This window comes from Myiozetetes cayanensis, unplaced genomic scaffold (genome assembly GCF_022539395.1).
Source record: "Myiozetetes cayanensis isolate MyiCay16 unplaced genomic scaffold, myiCay2020 scf2-11, whole genome shotgun sequence".
Classification (NCBI taxonomy): domain Eukaryota; kingdom Metazoa; phylum Chordata; class Aves; order Passeriformes; family Tyrannidae; genus Myiozetetes; species Myiozetetes cayanensis.
Window position 1 is genome coordinate 75645005 of NW_026087411.1, and position 19887 is coordinate 75664891.

Here is a 19887-nt window from a genome sequence, read left to right on the forward strand (position 1 = left end):
AGCTTTAAAGATAAAGGAATATAAAATTCCACTTTACTTTTCATTCATATTCTTTCCATTTTTGCATTTTCAGCATCAGCAATTATCATCAGCTTCTTTTTTATTACCAGTCAGTTTCTTTCAAGTTTTCTTCCCTTTTAGATTTTGAGTCATGAACAAGTCAGCTATAATTGTTTTCAACCAACTATTTCTAGTAGATTAATTTTAGCAGCCAATAAAAAGGTCTAAGATTTATAAGTGTGTTAATAAAAATTCTAAGGACATGCTAGAATAAAGTCTTTCAAAGATTTTTTTCTACATATTTTCTGGGTGTTTTCTGAGTTATTCAGGTTCCTATGTTATGCCTGACACCTTAGCATCTGGTTTTGTTATTTATTGCTCTGAAATTATACTCAGCAATGCCAAAAGGGAAGATTAAAGTGTAAGTAGAATACATGGGAATTTATTTTATTGAAATGATTCTGTACTCATAGAGGCAGTTGTTTTGCTCTGTTCTGCATGTGAGAGTGAGGGAAGGACCTGAATACATCTGATTTGCTTCCTTAGCAGTGCTGAGACTTGATGCCTGGTTGAAAAATGTATCTGCAGCAGAACACAGCTTCTGTGTAGGATCACCCTCTTAATAATCAGATCATGTTAAAGGACCTTTAGTAATAGAGAGGGTTTCCTTTCCAGAGATATATTCATCCTGCAGACTGATTTACCACCAGAGAAAGTTTGGTCAAGTCAGAACAACAAAGGCATTGTACCAATATGCGTGAAGGTGGGAGGAGATTTTGTAACTTGGTTTGGTGCTCGTTTTGGTTTAATCAGCAGATGGTAGCTGATGTGTGCTTACGTAATAGATATATACACCACAAGTAATATACATATGAACTGAATGTATTTTGCTTTCTTTAAACATGTAGCACAAAAAAAATTTCCTTGTTTCAAACTATTAGAAGCAAAAATATTAATTAGAAACCTGAGACTGAAAACCTAGATGTCATTTCTACCTTATGTCAATCTGTTTGAGCATGTATTTGAAGTGAATTCAGGATTTTATTTCTTGCATGGTGAAGGAATGGCAAACGTTTGGGAAGATGTAGTTGCTGGTGGCAGCTTGCAGTGAAGAAGAAAACATATATAGCATGTTATAAAGTGGATGGACCTTTATAAAGTGTGAAAACCATTTCAGGCTGCTATAGGAGCTCTGGCTGTTTTAGAAGGTCTGTGATTGAATGCAGGCAGGGTTCATGCTACACGGCTCCAGGGTGGCCCAACCCTCTTCTTGATTTGGAGCTGAATTTTCTCATGAACTTTTGCAGAAATTTTGAAACCACACCTCTCACTACTTCTTCTTGTAAAGGAAAATAGTTTGTGCACACCTAAATTATGTAAAGAACTGAACCACCAGACCAACAAGGGAAGTAGCCAGGCAGTCTATTTCAGAATTGTGATATGATTCCAAAGCTGATCACTAATGCAGACGACAACCACAGCAACAAACCATGCCAAGACCTGGTATTTTTGCAAAAGAAACAGAAATAACCTGAGATGACATATTAGCTGTAAGTCTAATTAGCATAGTTAGTGTATCTGCAAATTATTTCTGTACTTATTTGTATTTCCTAGTGAGCTCCCAATGAAACCTGTTATTAGTCATTGTTACAACAGATGAGGAGAAAGACTATGTTTGACTATCAGAGGAATATTTTTAAATATTGACCCACTTTGGATGTTTAGAGATGTAGTTACATGTGCAGAAGATTTATAGATTCCAAATAATTTAACATTAACTGGAAAATGTAGTTTTCAGTTAATCATTAAATAATTAGAAAATTCCTTCCATTTTACAAGTAGTTTTTCTGCTTTAAGCTGTTTGTTTGAATGCCAAGCAAGCATTTATTCAATGTTCATGGTATAAGCAGTTAAATAGAAAAAGATTATTTAACAGAATTTGTGTGAGATTGACAGATACTGGAATTTGACTGCACTCTGTGTTACTTAAAATGATAACAAATGAAATGTGTGCATCCAGAAAAGCTGGTTTTGGATGGATGACCTTTACTTGCTGATGAAAGTAAAATCAAATAAATTACATTTCAGCTTCTCTGAAACTGGCATATTATGCTGAACTGAACTGTAAGTATTTCACTAGGAGACTTCTAATAGGTTCTCTAAGATTTTTTTTTTCCCTAAGTAGAGAATAAAATACGATAATCTCCCAGGAGACTTCTGGAAAGATACTTTAAATTGACATTTTGTGCAAGGAAGCAAGACAGAGTTTTGTAGAGTTGATGTGTTGATAATATGATTATTCTAGCTAGATCTATTTTTCCATTGGGATTTTACATCACTGTTTTATTTAACTGCTACATCTAAGGGAAATTACAGAAAAGGTATAGTGTGTAGGCAAATGTGGCACAGAATTTAGCTTTGGAATAGCTTGATTTAAAAAATTTAAGAAAAAAAAAAGCCTTCCCACAGCTATAATTGTTTGAAATGCAGAGCAATTTTGAAAAATTTCTTTTACAAAATCCTGCAGTGTATAACCTTTTGTTCTCTGCTAGTGGAGAACAAACTCAGAACAAATTGGACAGTAAACTATGGTGGAAATTACTTTCTTGTTTTCATTGGACAAGATGAATTAGGTGTCCTATACTCTCTTCATAAACTGATTCTCAAACGATTTTGCATTCTGATGCATTGTGAATAAAACTATATTTTGATCTATGAAAGTTCAAAGAGACTTGTTCAAAAAAGTTTAATTTTTTTGTCTGTTATCAGTTTGTCAAACCAAAAATCTACCCTGAGAAATTTGGGTTTAACATTTTCTCAGGGAGGTATTTTTGTCAGATTTTAAACAAATTTTCAGACCTCATTAGGGAGTGAATGGTTTGAAAGACTTCAATTTTGCCCTGAACAGAAAGAGAACATCTGCAACATTAAAAATTTTGCAGAGGACAAGAAATTATTCCATCTATCAGTTTTTGATTTCCTAAATGGTTGGAAGATTTCAGACTTGGAGGAGAGGTATACATGTCACAAGCTTTCAGGACAGCGGCATCACAACTTCCTCGAAAGCTCTACAGCTGAACTCCCTTCTAAAGGAGAGCAAGGGTGGAAGAAATGCATCTCACCTTGATACAGACATAGCCTGAGTAATCAGTAGTTCAATCAGGAGACAATCCAGCAACTGTTCCTCTAGCAGCAAGCACCCAGAGGAGTACCAGGCTTCCCAGGTAAGGGTAGCTCAAAGGACCTGCCTTAGTGTGCTTGCCCATGTACAATGCTTCTGAGTCTCATCACGGTCACAGCCTCAGGTATTGTGGTTCCTACTAACAGCCTTGACCCGCTGTCTTAACTGCCCCTTTCTTCTTTTTTTTTCCCCTTCTACTGTTCCTTTTTCTTCATTCTTCTGACCCTGTTTTCATCTTTACTTCTTTTCCTTTTGGGGCAATGTTACACTCTTTCCATTTCTCAGAATTAGCAACAATTAGGTAAATCTGTCAGCTCCAGCAACATCCCAACAACTTACTGAACTGTCCAAATAACACTACCAGTGTTGCTTTTCCTATCCTTTGTCATCATTTAGAGTTTGCTATTTTCTGTTTGTTTACCTATTTTTAGGCATATCAACAGAATTTTGAGTGTTCTTGATAGAGCACAGCATGTTAATCCATCAACAATTATTACATACACGGAAATCGATGGAATAAAGACCTGGGAGAAGACTGGGAGAAAAGGACTTGGAAGCAGTGCATCTTTTTTCTCCGAGTACTGTTCCTCTGAGAGAGCGGAAAGATTGTCAACAGTCAAACAAGTAATGCTAAATAACTGGAAGCCTAAAGACTTCAAGAGTGTGCAGGAGAGACAGGATCTCCAGACACACAGAGTAAAGGTGTCAGGATACAGGCAGTTTCTTGATAGTTACTTTTCTATTAAAGACATACTATGTAGATATCCCACTGTGCTATTTATTCTGCATTATCAAATCAGAATTGAAGGAGTCATGGCTTTACTGTATTATTTACTATGCAGAATTAATTTCCATGCCTACAAGTGTAGTCACTAATGGTGCTACAGGTACTTCTGTGTAGACATGGTGCAGTACCCATTACATCCCTACCATTTCCTGTAGAATTCTTTCTTAATCTTACATACATTTCATACCAGCCTCTCTTTGCTCATTATTCATTATTAGAGTTAGTCCTCATTCCTCCAGCAGCAGACACTCCAAATTAAAAAGGACTGGAGGATCTAGATCACTGACACTTTCAGGTGTAATTGTTATCCAGTCAATGAGCATGAACTAAAATCCCATGAATCTGGTTATAACACTGGTATTTTGCATACACTTTCTGGACCTATGGTTGCAGGCTTTGTGTAGAGTATTGTGCAAACACTTCATTATATTCTTCTGACTGTGTTCAGCTCTGTCTGCTCCCAACCCCAGTTCCCTCTCTGTCCTGCTTCTCACATCATCTGGAAGACTCTGGCTGCGGGTGACAGCAATGCCACCAAACGATGCTGTTCTGAACCACCAAGCTGCTTTTTTCCATGTTCCTTAGTATGCCTGAGACTGCCACAGGTCCTGTTCTTGTGTTTAGTGGAGCACCACACTGGAGCCCACTTTCAATATGCTCATATTATATATATATTTAAATATATACATATATGTTTGTAAACTTTTAATATGTATATATAATTGGGAATCACTCTTCTCAGTCTTTCCCTAATGATTGTCCACAGTGTAAATATGACCACTAAGCTATCAAGATATCTATACTCCAAATCGGTCAAGCTATGATGACGTAAAAAGCAGTATAATAAACAAAGCCACAGAATAATATAAAGAATAACTATTATCAAACTGAGTGAAACACACTAAAGTAATTCCTTCTGTCACTGCCAAGGAGAAAAATCACTTAGATAAAGCAAGGGAAGGTTAATAAATAAATGATACTGTAAAGGCAATTCTTAGCTATTTCTCTTTTGACTTTGCCATTAAAGTCTCCCAAGCAGAATATTTCCAAACAGAGGCTTGGGAAAGGGTACCAGAAGGACTTTATTTCTAAGGCAAAAAGATATGGGCAGATGTCCCACAAATATGGGCTTTCCCGGTCCCCAGTCATCAGAACTTTGCCTTTTACTTGGCATCTTTAAAAGCTGTTGTTACTGCATGAATAATAAACACTGCTTTCTCTGTTATAGCGGTGGCAGATGTTTGCTATCACACACCATAAGTCTGAAGGTGTATTTCCATTGTAAATACAGAGTATGAAACCCAGCATTTGAGTGTCATTCCCACAGCTCAACCAACATTCTGCCACTGTCATTTTAGCATCCTAATTACACCAACATTGTCCTTTGTGACTCTCACTGCAGATTTCCAATCAAAATGTCTCTGATGAGGGAAGTGGAATTATTGCAATCAAGCAGCAGAACAACATCTCTAAATAATCCTAGCTTGTTCAACTTCCCAACCACACCATAGAACATAGATCTGAATAGCTAAACATGGCAGAAGAGTACACATAGGCTGTGAACTGCTCTGGCTTAGATAGCTAGTGAGTTAAATATGGATGAGAATTGCCATACTTCAGTGCATCTCAGCCTTAAAGTCCCATAACATTGAAGGATGGTAAAGAAACATGTCTGTTAGTATCTTGCCTGTATGCTTGCATAGATGCATTTGAATTCAACAGAAAAAGAAAAAAAAATCCCACATGATAAACTTATTAGAAATATTTTCACCACTGTTTTTTATTCAGTTTCATGGTAAGCCTAAATCCAGGAAGTTCCTGGGTTCCGCAGTGCTGTGAATGCACAGAGTTTCTATTTTACTAAGGAACTAGGTAAACATTTCTACATTTCTAGGAACTACAGCTGTAGTGCAAAGCTTGAAAAACTAATGTGTTGTACCCCAAAAATTAGGATGAAAAAATACAGATTAAAAGGAATCCTATTTTGAGACTGTAAGAAAACAGCTCCCAAGTTTCAATACTTCAGGATACTTCCAATACATTATAAATAACTCAAGGCTTGTTCTCTCAAAGTAGAGGACTTTTAAAGTGGAAGGTCTGAAGCAGTGTTAAACAAATGCCTTTTTTCTGTTGTGCCTTTTTTTTTTTTGATGACACATAGATCTGAACTGTGACTGCAGACTGGAGTGTCAGGACCAAATCTGTGTTGGATACACTAGGCTGCAATGCTTCATCATGAACTGGTTTAGCAATTGAGTAGGTCAAGAGGAGGAAAATGTTTGGGTGATATTGGGTGATATTCTCTCTGTTTTAGAACTCATCACAGATGTGAAATGGATATGGTCTGAGCAACTCCAGCTCTATTACTGTCACAGAATAAATGTTATAATTTAGAGAAATTTAATTTGCCATTGATTAAATGTTTGTCCTATTTTACTGTGTTAGGGTTGTGTTAGTGAAGTATCTTCTGCACAGTTTTTGTTTGGTTTTGTTTGTTTGTTTTTGCTTTGTGTGTGTTTTTCCTTTTTTTTTCCTAAAATGATCCATGAACTTTAGTAGTGGAGAGTTCCATCCTCTTATTCCTCCAGCCGTGAGAACGCTGGTAAAACAAAGGTTCCTGCTGAGGCTTGTCTCTTCCTGAGACTGGTGTACACATTGCAGTCTTCACATTTGATAAAAGCAACTAGTGCTTGTCAGCAGCTCTAAAACCACTGTCCTCACTCCTAAAATGTAAGAAATACAAAGAACGGGTTTATTTTGTGAATCTGCAAAAATACATGGAACTTCTATTCTGCTGGGGAAAGATAGACTTATATGTAAAAAAAAAAAAAAGTTTAAAGTGTCTCTTTTCTTATTCCGTTAAAAAAAAAAGTCAGCATACTTACAGAGCTCTCAGATCTAGGATCTGGTTTTGGGCAAAAACCTCATCCTCAACCATCAGAACTGTCTGTGCTGAACAGGACACTGATCTCCAGCAAGTCGTCTCAAACGCACATGTACTCCACATTCACATTCTAGCCTCTTTCACAGATTTTTCCTTAGATTGTCAATCTTACTCCTTAATCAGTTTTTAGCATTGCTCCAAAGGGATTGTTGACTGTTACAGCATGGGTTTGGGAATGCTGGTATAGTCAAACAGATCTGCGGCCTATAAACAAGCCTTTTTTTTTTCCAGTGGAAAGCATAATGACTGAACTGGTATTAACTTTTGTTATGAAGGAAAGATTTATCTTACATAAATCTCCTTCTATACCAAAACGGAGAGGTTTCTTTACATATGCAGACATACTTTAGACTACCATAAAAGAGAAACTATGATGGTACTTTGACAGAGATTAGAAATGGTCAACCTACTAGAAATTGGAGAGCTGATGATGTTGCACACGGTTTTCTTGAACGGTGGGGCAGGTGATGGGGACAATGACACGTCAGATCTTATGCCTGACTTATTTTCCTCAAACATAAAATGAAGTTAAAGAGATTTTCCTTCTTTGTAAAGCATTCTGAAGGTATGTACACAGATTATCATGTAACTGTTTCCCTTACACTGACTGAATAGTCCATTAAGTGAGTAACTGGAATCTGTGACAGCTTTGGGCTTGCAAGTCAGTGCAGATGAAATTCAGCAGACTGGAAAACCGAAAACCAAAAATCAAAAAGCAATCTATCAAATTTCTTCCTAATTTCAGTGTCATGTCAAGTGTATAAAGTAAGTTGTTCTGATTGCAGAAGAAACTCTGATTTCCATCTCTGGTAGGGCCATATCATGGGGTTATAACCTGGACATGTTTGCCTTCCAAATAAGATCAAAGTACACCAGTTTAGTTCAGATATCATGTGAGCACAAGCTGTAATCTACCTGAGGTAATGCACTCAACCTTTCAGCATGGGAGTACTGACTGCACTGATGCAGAGCAGAGCTGGCTCACTTCTTGAACTTGGCCAGAGCCATTATACAGTATAGATCTTGTACAGCATAGACATTATGGCAGTCCCTATAAATCACAGCTAGTTAGCCCTCCTATCACTTTACACAAAAGGGCACTTTGCTCACAGAAGGCACATACAGGTGCATATACACTGCATAGCACTTGTGTGTAAATGCTTTGCTCACTTTTTTTTTATTGACATCAAGTTTTTAGGTTGGCAAAACACAATTTCTATTCTAGTACGACTTCAGTGCCTGGAAAAAGCAGTTCTTAGTCTCAAGGTGATATGAAGATATCATATAATACATATGATAGATGGAACTGATCAGTACAGAGCAAAATCGGACTAGGTAAATGCACTACTTTTACAATTTCTCTCCCTTTGTATACTCTATATTTAGACACTTGTCAAAAAGTCAATCAATATGCTATAAAATAGTAAATGTAAAGCAGAGATATATTCTCCAAAGGAAAATGGTCCAGTCTTTCATTTCATTTTCTGAACTATAGGAATGGAAAGTATTAGCAGCCTCTGTTCTTGTGTTCATTACTTTCAGAGATGTTTCAAATGCTTTTTTAGCTGGCATGGATCTAAATCCAAAGAAACCAATAAGAAGAAGTAGACTGCAGCAGCTAATCATTAGAAAAAAAAGAAAAAAATGTATTTATGGAGATCTGTCCCATGTTAACTTCTAACTGCATGTTATTGGTGTATTTATGCCATTGTGGCACATCGCTATTAAAATGCATTAACAAAGAAATATTTTGAGAAGTTTTATAAAGCTTTTGGTTGTGATGGACTTCGCTGTCTCTAAGACAAAAGTTACCCTAACTTCCTTCTTTAGTTTTCTTCTCTCAGCTACTTCAGATCATGTCCCAAAAAACGATTTCCAATTCAGAGTTATCTTTTTAATGACATATGAATTAGAGCAATGATCAGAGGTAATTCTTTTTTCTGTATCTTAAATTTGAAATTGTCCATTGAAAATCTGTAAGAATATGCTCTTAGAAAAGTCACAATATTGTTTTATAAACTTAGTTATAATGATAATAAGGATGACCAAAGACTTTTATTTCTATTTTCTTTCAGAATTCTTTCTCTGTGGGAGCTAAAAAATTAGAGCTAAGAAAAAAAGTTGTGACAATGAGAAGATTAAATATTAAGGGCCAGCAAGAGTTTCCATTTCTGTCTGCAAAGACTTACACATAAAAGTACATTTTGAAAGCTTCTTACATAGTATTTTATAACCATTTTACACGAAGTATAAACAAATCACTTAATTTTAGACTAGAAATTAAATAAATATAATGAATCTTAATAAAAGTCCTTTACACAGAAAAACCCCATTAACTGTTACAAATTGAGTCTCATAGCAATGGCCACATTAATTTAATGCATTCTAATGGTTTTGAAAACAGGTATAATTTAGGTTATTGTTATATGTTGCAGAATTCTGCAAGTTAAAACAATGAGTTCAGTGAAATTCATTAGTGTACTATTTGTGGAAGGACTAAGGTCACACTTTGTAAAAGCACCTGCCATGCATATGCATTAGAAATCCACCACTATTTTCAAAATTAACCTGGGCATTTTAATTGGGACTTCAATATTCTAAAAGTTAGGCTTCTTTTCTGAGCTGGTTGTATAATCTACTTTCACATTAAAGGAGTGAGACACCTCTCAGTAAGTAATTCACAAAATAACTGTCTGGGAGGGAGAGTAGATGTTTATTTCTTATTCTTGGAGGGATCTAGAGTTATTAGTCCTCTTTTGGAGTCAAGTGGATGAAACAGGGTCAGTCCTTTCTGGTTTGGCAGAGCTGTAAGAAGCAGTTGCCTTTAATGCTGTTCTGGAGAATAGGATAATCAAATCCAAATCACATCTGTGTCTGATTTGGTTTCCTATCTTCTAGGAAAGAAACCTAACAACTGAGCTGTAAGGAGGAATGCAGAAATTAAGGTTTTTGTGCATCATGTGAGACAAATACTTGACTACTGTCGCAGAAAGTGAACCTCACCTGAACATTGTGGTTGTGGAGAGAAAGTCTTCCATCTGTGGTGCATCCTAGAATACAGCAGCTTCATGTGACAGACTGTAGAAGGGTTAAATATATGTCTTAAAACTTGAAACAAAACACGTTTTAACCACATCTTGTGACATCATATATTGATGCTTTCAGTTACCTATCAAATAGATATCTTTCATCTCTCTCCATACTGACCTTACTGAAGCTCAGTCATGCTCCAGAAATGGTGAGGGGGTGTGAGGTAGTACAGGGAGAATACATTTTGATTTGAGAATCCTAGCAGGGTGATAGGACGTCCCTTGGCTCTTGAAAGTCACAGTAGAAAGGTGTGTGGTTTCCTCAGATTTCAGGAGCCAATATGTGGACTTTTAGGCTGAAGACTTCACTGACAATTTGGGTGTAGAGGTCTCCAGAGTTGGGAATCCTGCATAGGAGCTTAGAGGGTATAGTGTCCCACAGGTGCTTAAATGTTTGAACTTAAGAACATAAAGTAGTTGCCTAAGTCATCCTCAATGAGACTTTGACTCTTTAGGCTCTATATTTCCAGATTATTTCCAGAAGTGCCATAGGTCAATTATTTTCCTTTTATGCCAGAACCTAAAAATTAAAAAATTATGCCAGGGGAATTTTCTAAAGTTTCTGGATATTATATTAAGTGATTACATTACTACTTTCAAATCCTGTCCTCTCCATCCCTTCTACATGCAAATTCTGTCCTTTCCATGCCTTCTACATGCTTCATATCACATTTGAAAATGAGATTTTAGAAATTCTTGTATATCATGCTATTAAAAACTACCCTCTAATTTCATTAGAAAAATGCAGAGATTTTGTTGTTTCAAACAGTGTGTCTTTATGACAACCGGTTTGTTTAAAATGTCTTGGAGAACAAATAAAGAAGGAGAATGTAAAAGTCTTTTAGGGCTTTGATATGCTTGAAAATGGAATCCAATTTAGCCCTTCTATTTGCTAATCTTTGTCTTAATAAGGTTGCTGTGGGTGTTATTGTCTGTTTATAGCATGAAAACATAGAGAAGCAGCATAATTATTTTCAGATTTGTGTTTAGATTTTTTCCATCATAATTGTATGAGAAAACTGCTTGAATCTTTTCAATATAAAATAACAAATAGTTTTAAAAAGGAGGTAAGGTAATTATCTTCACTTCTTAATGATGCTCCTAATTTAGGCTATGGAAGAGATGTATAATGAGTGAGAGAGGTGTTGCTAAAAAACCCTGTTATTCAGCTAAAGAGCCAAACTTCTTCATCTAAAGAGCAGAGTTTGATAATATTTGCACATCTTCAGCAGACTTACTCTGTGACATTAACCAAAGCATTTAATTATTCTGCCCTGCAGTTTTTCTATAAGATGGTAATAATGACAGCCATCTTGCTGAGAGGTTGTGGGGATTAATTGTTCAATATTTATATCTTCTGAAAGAATACAGATAGAATTGCAGAGTACGATGAATAATTAACATTCTTTTGCTATTACCAAGCTTTGATACTTGACCCTGGCTATTTTACTGTTTAATAATCTTTACTTTTTATAGTCCTGCATCCAACAACTACCCTGCCTGAAATGTATTGAGCAACAAATGTAAAGCCCTTCTCTTGTCTCTTAAATCTAATTCATTCACAAATTACTCTCAGAAGCAATGGAGAACAATAACATATGACTCTACCTTCATTTCTTGTACCTGCCAGTTCCACAGAAGGATAAGTAAAGAGTATCTTCCAGATATTTACCACAATCTGATAGTTTATAAAGCCCCCAAACCAGCACAGAGCACGTTGTCTGCAGGCTTAACATGCAGGCCTTGGAGACTGAAAAAACACCCACAATTTTCTGCTTCTGGTCGAGCTGGTGAATATACTCACGGGCAACAGGCAAGATTTGTTTTGAAGGTGATGAGGTCCTGAAGCACAAGTCTGGCCCACACAGCTGCTGAATCTGGCTGCCTCAGATAGCATATTAAGCAAACCTCTCAAGCTGTAGTTAAAGGAAAAAGTCTACATATGTGCTTCAAAGGTGTGCCAAATGCCCTCTAATTGATGCTGATGAATTGTTCAGAAAAATTACAGGATAATATTCATGATGAACCAGTATTGCCATTTTGAATCAAGTGGTAATTGACAACAAATGTCTTAAAAATTTCCTACATAATTCAGTAAACAGGGGTGAACGGTGTTTTTAATTCTAACATTTTCCTTACATTATTTGCTATACTTAATGAATTATTACTTAGGATTTGGGTGTGGTGAAAAAGGTCTTCAGCTTTAAATACCTGATGCAGCTGAGCAAGTGGAACTTCCCACCTGATTTACTTGTCAACACAAACTAGAAGAAGGTGCATATATCCTTTCTGCTTATAAAAGGAATGAGGCATTGAGTAGATTATTGCTATCCCTGTGACCACGTCTTATTATGAGTCCTGTCTACCAACATCTGCTGCTGATCACACAGCAAAGCCTGGGTTAGCTCACAGCTCAGCTGTGGTCTCTCCCTACATATGTGCAAGGAAAAGTGATTTTAGCTAGAGCTGAGGCAAAATTTGGAGAACAATGACCTCATGGAACTACTTTGGAGAAAAAAAGAGGAAGCAAAATTCCATTCTATCCTAGCAAGGCACCCAGCAGAGTTAGAACAGAAAAGTGAGAAATACAATGATTTTACTTATGCTACTCCAATGTCTGAGGATGATGCTACTAAAAGGGGAGTATATCAACATCAAAGCTTAATAGGAAATTTTTACAAATGCATTTGATTCATGTCTTCATGAACAAAGGTGTCCCCTGTAAAAGGAAGATCAGTTGGATGAGCCTTGGGACACCATCCACTATGGTGTTTAACCCAGGGGTAACAGACAGGAATTAGCCTATGATCTTGCAGTGACACTACAAGCAGAGATTACGCTATGTGCAAGAAACTGTCTGGGTTCCTGAAGCCTGAATAAACTAAATAACTTTTCTTATTCCCTCAGTTTCCCTGTGAACTCTGTTTCCGAGTGTGGCAGTGTAAACATAGATAGTTTTAAATACCCTAACCTGTATAAATGCCATATAGGAAAGATCTTCCACTGGTGGCTTGAATCTCTCACATTTGTATCACCTTTGGACTTGGAAACTTTGTTTCTGAGTAACCCTAGATCTTGCCCAGTAGTAAACAAGCATCATCATACCTGGCTGCCTGGGGAAGCTTGTATTTATTTGTCTTGATGAGCAAATAATGGCCAGTCTTCGCAAGCGAAGATCCGGGGAAGGTCTTTACACCTTCCAGCCTGCGCATTGGATTTTTTAGGTGAGACACAGTGTGCGCGGAACTGAGCCCACCCTTTAATCCTAAGGTTCATCTGCCGGGGCCAAGCGAGCTTGGACGGTGGCAGCGAGGTCCTCAGGACGTAGGTGGGTTGCCTTTTTAAGGGCTAACGAGCCCCACCTGCCCGGGAGTGGCCCTGACCGGGAATTGAACCCGGGTCTCCGCGGTGACAGCGCGGCGCCTTTACCACTAGACCACCAGGGGCTCTGATGAGCAAATAAAGTCCTGATAATTCTATAATATGAAAAATAGTCAAACAAGTTCTGAAGCTACTCCATTCTTGTGCCTTTCATGTGCCCTTGCAGTCCAGAAAGCCAACCGCATCCTGGGCTGCATCAAAAGGAGCATGGCCAGCAGGCTGAGGGAGGAGGTTCTGTTCCTCCACTCTACTCTTGTGAGACCCCACCTGGAGTGGGAGTGCCTCTCCTACAAGGAAAAGCTGAGAGCATTTAGATTATTCAGCCTGGAGAAGAGCAGACTTCCAGTGCCTAGGGAGTAGGGGGCCTAAAAGAAAGTTGGAGAGGAAATCAGAAAATAATGCAGGGAGGAAAAAAATACAATTTTATATTATTGAATGACAGCTATGGACATCACAGCCACTGGCCATGACAAGTGAAAATGACAGATCTGAACCATGTAATAAATATGTTGAATAATGTGTTGAGCAAGTAAGAATGCAAAATAAAAATCTTCACTATTTCTGACTTGCAGGTTAAAAAATTTAGAATGCCCTTAGGAGGGCAGGATGCAGATACTTCAGACCAATATGATTATATTTTTTACACATCAATTAAATTTACAGCCCTGGATACACATTTGCAATCTTTCAGATTAATATAACTAAGTAAGTGTCAGATGTGATTTGAAGCAACAGAAGGAAGAAATGCAAATAGAATACCAAAAGGCACAACATATTTACCCCTTTTTTGCATTCCTTTCTGTCTAACTTCCCCCTGTGTTTGTCGCACCTCTCCAGTCTGACCTCCAGAAAAAATGACCAAACATGCAAAACATGAGGTCTGTTATTTTGTAGACTCATAGCCTTTTTGCCATTTCCTAGTGATTTTGAACCCGTTAAATATTTCAGTTGTAGTTTAGGTATTTTCGGATTTAAATAGAAGGATTTCTTGTATTTTAAGGGTAATGAATGTGCAAAAGATTGATTTTTATCCGATTCATGCACACTCAAAGATTTTCTCTTAGTTCACTATCATTGACTATCTCAGTAAAATGCCTCTTGATTAGCCTCTGATTTTATCTGGAGTATACCAGTATGCTTCAAAACTGAGGTCAAAGCCTTTTGAATATTCCCAGTTTGCTGCTGTGTAGGGCAAGGATTTCAACTAAGTATTGTAGCTTGTATGAAAACTGTGTGGTCTGCTAAGGGTCCAGCCAGGCCTGTGCCAAACACACAGCAGGCTTTTGAGTGCAGCTCCAGGAGATAATGACCGTGCTGCACATCTTTGCGTTCAAGCAGCTGAAGAACACCAGGCTTAGAGCATTCATTTGATAAGTGCTTATAAGGTCAAAATTGTATTGCAGGAATAAATACTAACTTAAAATGGAATTAGCAGCCACTTGCTACAGTGGACTTGCTACAGCTACTTTTCTGGATACTGCGAGCAGTTTCTTACTGAAAATATTGAAAATGGATAGCTGCACAAACCCTCTTAACTCTCTATACTTACCAACAACATTTTTTTCCACTTCCTCTCTTCCAAGAGATTTTCTCTCAGTGTTTCAGTTTACCCCCTCGGGGAAATCAAAAGTGAGTGTGTGTCTTTGGTTTTTTTTTTTGCTCCGTCTGATATCGCGTTAGCTCTGAGTCACCTGCATTCTCCTGAGCTCTTGGTCAGATCTTGTCTAGGAATTGTACTCATTACCTCAGCTGCAACAACAGTTTACAAAGACACCACTAGCATAATGTATGGAGTACAGAGTCAAGGTCAGGTTGCTTAACATAGGCATTTGTTCAGGTGTTTTTGAATTTCCTCCTGCAAACATGAGCTTGGGGACTAAGTTAGCAAGCTCAATTCTCCTATGGATCATAAATGGAATAATTAAAGGTAAAGTTCTTGCATCTGCAAAACTGGGATTTCAGACTGGGCTCTTAAGATATTTTTCTGCTGTTGTTTTAAAGACTTTTTTTTTTTTAAACATTAGCTAATACATATAGAAAGGCAATGTTAGAGTGCATTATATTATATGACAAGTACTTAAATACACGTGAATGATGGCTGCAGTATAGAACATAAGTGAAAAATAGTAAGGTTAAGAATGCAAATGGAAGTTATTATTTCCTGATGGCTCTAATCTAGGCTATATATCACCAGAGAAATTATCATTTTTGCTCAAATTGGAAATCTGAAATACTTTTTTTTCTGTATACAATATATTTCATTATTATTTATATTTATTTATTATTCAATGGAAGTTGCCCTGCACTTTTGTGATATGAGTGATGTCTTGCTTATGTAATAAATGATGGACAGAACCTACCATGTAACCGAGTTGATTTGGGTCATCAGGTAGCTCAGACTTCTTTAACATACTCCAAAACTATATCTCTACAGAACCTACTCCATTATAAAGATATACTTTAACTGGCTCATGTACCATTTAATTATAGTTTCTAAAATATTATAGTAATAACTTATCTTTTCTCAAGTTCCTGGAGTACTCTATCAGAACAAAAATTAAATTGTATTTGCATTATGAACATTCCCTTGGAGGGGGAAAATTTGCCACAAGAAGAATTTTTCCTGAGCCAAAATACAGTAAATGATGGTAGAAAAAATAAGAATGATAAGACAAAAATAACAGAAGTAAGATCATGCATTTAAGTACGCATGTCTCAATTGCTTTTGAAAGCTGAAAATAGATCTGTATCAGCCATCCTATTTGCTGGTGAATTCATATCAGACTACTCTCTTTTAGTAACTTTCTCTTTTTGGTCTTTTTTTAGTTTTCTTTCCTTAGCTGTTTTGGGAAGATCAACTTGAGGAAACTATTGTAGTGCAAAGGGCTTACCTAGAGAGAACTTGAAAGGGTTTTGTGACCACATCAGCTAAGTGACTAAGATGGACATGTTCCAAGGTGAGTGCAATGGCAAAAACATAAAGGCTGACTCTGATGCACTAGGAAACAGGACAAGAAAATAGAGTTTCAGAGCAAAGGCAAGCCTGTCATAACAGCTGCTATTTTGGCAGCTGTATTTTATATGAACAGAGGAGTGCAGTGAGAAGCTTGGTTGAAAAGTCAAGAGAGCCTCAAGATGAAGGCTCTAGCAGCAGTAGCAGGAAAACACAATTTAAACTGCTTTGGAGGAACAGCATGGCCTTATCATGGCAACAAGGGCAATGGAAAGGGAGGAACTTAAAATTTTCTCTTGCAAGCAAAGGGTCACTGGGTTTTATACTATTTGGATTGCCTGAACAATCTGCAAGTACTGCCTCATGGCAGTCCAGTCTGATGGTGAAAAGGGATGGATCATCTGGGTAAGAAAAACACAGAGTATTCCTGTGTTCACACACCAGGTCAATGTTCTTACTGCTGCTCCTCAATACATTCCCTTTCTTTCCAGTGTACTTTATGATTTTTCTATATAGCAAATATTTCCCAACATGGTCTTCAGTCTCTCCAGACTGATTTCTATTTGCTCTGTGCTTGATGAACACTTTGAATGATCTGAAGTCTTTAAATTTAATTGCATTATTTATTATCGTTCTGAGTAGACAGCTAACTTTGCACATAGCCTCTGAGGTGTTAGAACCTGAGAGGATACTGTCTGGGCTGCCATGGAGGCCAGCACCGTCTTCTCTTTCCCCTTCTGTAGTGTGGCCACCACAGTGAAGCTGCTGTCTCCTTAACCCTTTTAGTGAAGAGACCTTTTCTACAGGATATAGACTCTTAATATATACTCTTTCTACAGGATCTATACTCTCACAGATGAGGAGGGAACTTTATAAAATGCATTTACACTCCACATGTAGAAGCCAACAGGCACAAATAGCCAATTACAGGGTTGCTGCTTCTATGAATTATGTCTCAATAATTGCATTACTCCTGAGTTAAATAATTTCCTTACCCATTTTCCCATAATTTTTCTCCATCAAATCACAAATATATTATCTAAATGCAAAATATCCCTAACATCACCCTAGCATACTATAACTCTTGCCTAAACTGAAAGTTTCCATCCCAGATTACATTTCACAAATCAACTTTCCATCCTGCAACTACTCACTTCACTTTTAACATTAATCTCCAAGGTAAAATCATCTTAAACACTTTCTGAAATAAATCCTGCATAGGAGTTAAGAGTAATTTCTTCTGCTCTGAAGTCATATACATCTTCTATGCATTTCTGCAGGTGGCAGAGTGGCTGCTTTTTTTCTGCCTTTTCTCAGTAGAATTATGCTTTTTCTTTCCCTAGTCGGTCAATTATAAAATTATAATCCAACTCTAGTAGCAATTTTTGTACTTTTTTTTTTTTCTAATGAAAGGAAACTGGAGAATGAGAGAATACAGTGCACAGTGTCACTTGTCTTAAGAACTAAAAAAGGGTTCAGGCAATTACTGTTTAATGCTGAAATGCCTAAAACTCACACACTTGGAGCCGAGTGTAATGTTTTCAGAGAGGAACGCACTGTGCTACTGAGAAGTGAAGCACCTGGAGTCAGGTGTCCCTGTTCCCTTGAATGAATGGGACATCTAGATAGGTATGAGAGCAATTTGCACCTCTCAGCTAGGTGCAAATCTTTCATGCTTAACACTTTCATGCTTAAACCAGTCCAGAGTAGGGTGAATCTACAACTCCATTTCTCTTACAATTAGTTATCTTAAGGTGGTAGGTAGTCATGTCTCTGAAACTGGAATAAAGGCACTGAAACCCAGGTCCTAAACTTGGCTACCAAGTAAGGTGTTAACTGACATTTTCTTCCTATGATGCGAAGGATCCATGACTGTAGAGTACAGCACTCAGTTAGAGTTGTTAAGTTTGGAAAAGACCTTTAATATCATCAAGTTCAAGTAGGAGCAAGTAGTCTCAGTGAAGAGCGACCAAGCCAAGAAGCAATAACTCATTGTGGAAAGACTTGGTGAGATAACTTCTAATTTTCCCTGTTTCAACTTGTCTGGCAAAAGCATGAAAGACATGGAAGCAGTTTGAAACCAAGGCCCGAGAGGCTCATGTCCTGAATATCTTGGGAGCAGAGAGCTTTGTTTTTACAACATTCACCTGAGAAAGAGTGTTCTAGAGGTCTCCTGCCAATATGCTCAATTGTAGGTACTCAGTAAATATATTGTTTGACCTGGAGATAATTGAAGATAAGAAGTAAATTCTCCCTGTGTTGAGGAGGCATAAAGACAGAATAGTTATGTTGCCTTAAAACACTCATCTTCAAAACAGAAGCAGACACCTGGGAAGCTTGGATTCTACCTTGAACTTAGACTCGGAAATTATTATATTTTCTATTTGAACCTTTTGAATGTTCACACTGAAACTAAACACAACTACTCATGACTTTAACACTGAGAACAGACAAAGTATTTGCGTGGCCGTGGACACAGAGTACCACATAAGACGCTCAGTAACAGAACTGGGATTTTCAATAGCACTTATCTGGGTTAGTATAGACTTTTCTGGCTTACCTGCTAACTCAAGTATACAACAAGCATGGCAGCTTTGGCTTCAAATTACAAGGTCCCTAACTGCCTCTGATCTGCTGGGAGAGCCCTCTTTTCTTCAGGAAGGAACTCCGAAAGTCTTGTAAGCCTTTTTAAACTTTCTCCAGCTGCATCCAAGAAAGGCAGTTTGTTATTGACCTTGACACTGTGTAAACCTTCTTGATGGGAATCAGGCTGCATGATGCTCTCTAGAATGGAACTAGTCTCTTGAGATGTGAAAGCCCTCCTACATTAAAGTGCTGGTTGTTAATAATTTCTGTCTTGGTTCATATATGCACAAAAATACCAATAAGCGACCTCTGTAAATTCCAGTAAGCATCTAAATATAATTGAAATACAGATTAAAATGTAATAGTGCTCTGTTAAAAAAAAGTACAGCATACTACATAGTTATTTTTATTAAGAACTAGAATGTTTTGCAACTATATACATTTTATCTTCTTTTGCTGACTATAATTTCAGCTCATATTATAAAGTTATATTATTTAAAAAATTATCAAAGTGAGTATCTAGTCCTTTTATAAAACAAATCTGCTGCTTCAGCCTCATGTAATTTCTCTTCCCACACTGTTAAGCTGATTGACAGTCAATCCACTTTGCCCATTGAAAGAGTTGAGAAAGCCATTTCCACCACATGTTCTTTTCTGTTACTTTTAAAAGATCAGATAACTTCCTTTATCTTTCTAGATGAAATGGCATTCCCCCTATCTAACTTTTTTTCCCATTTGTTATCCATGGGTACTCTGAATTTGACTTTTTATATTCATCAGTTTTCTGCCTCTTTTCCATTGTCCCAATTTATTCTGATCCCAGTGGTGCTGGGTTTTTTCCTAGAAGTGATCTTTTCACTATTTCTTCCTAACTGATAATATAATTTTTCTTATGCTCTTTTATATGCTTTATCTAACTTGTTATGATACAAATCTATTCAGCTCACAAAAAAGGCAGTTTAACTA

The 19887-nt window shown here is 37.2% G+C and overlaps 1 protein-coding gene across 3 annotated transcripts in view; it reads right to left on the reverse strand.

Moving 5' to 3' along the window:
- The window catches only part of FUT9 (fucosyltransferase 9), a 107593-nt gene that overhangs the window by 22418 nt on the left and 65288 nt on the right, over positions 1-19887 (reverse strand). The window contains exon 1 of one of the 3 annotated variants that reach the window (XM_050315584.1): positions 9916-9990. The exons of the other annotated variants lie outside the window; for them this stretch is intronic. Within the exon in view, the coding sequence (XP_050171541.1) occupies positions 9916-9982 (67 nt within the window). The 5' untranslated portion in view covers positions 9983-9990. Of the gene's footprint in view, positions 1-9915; positions 9991-19887 lie in introns of those variants that run through there. 3 annotated transcript variants of the gene reach the window in all.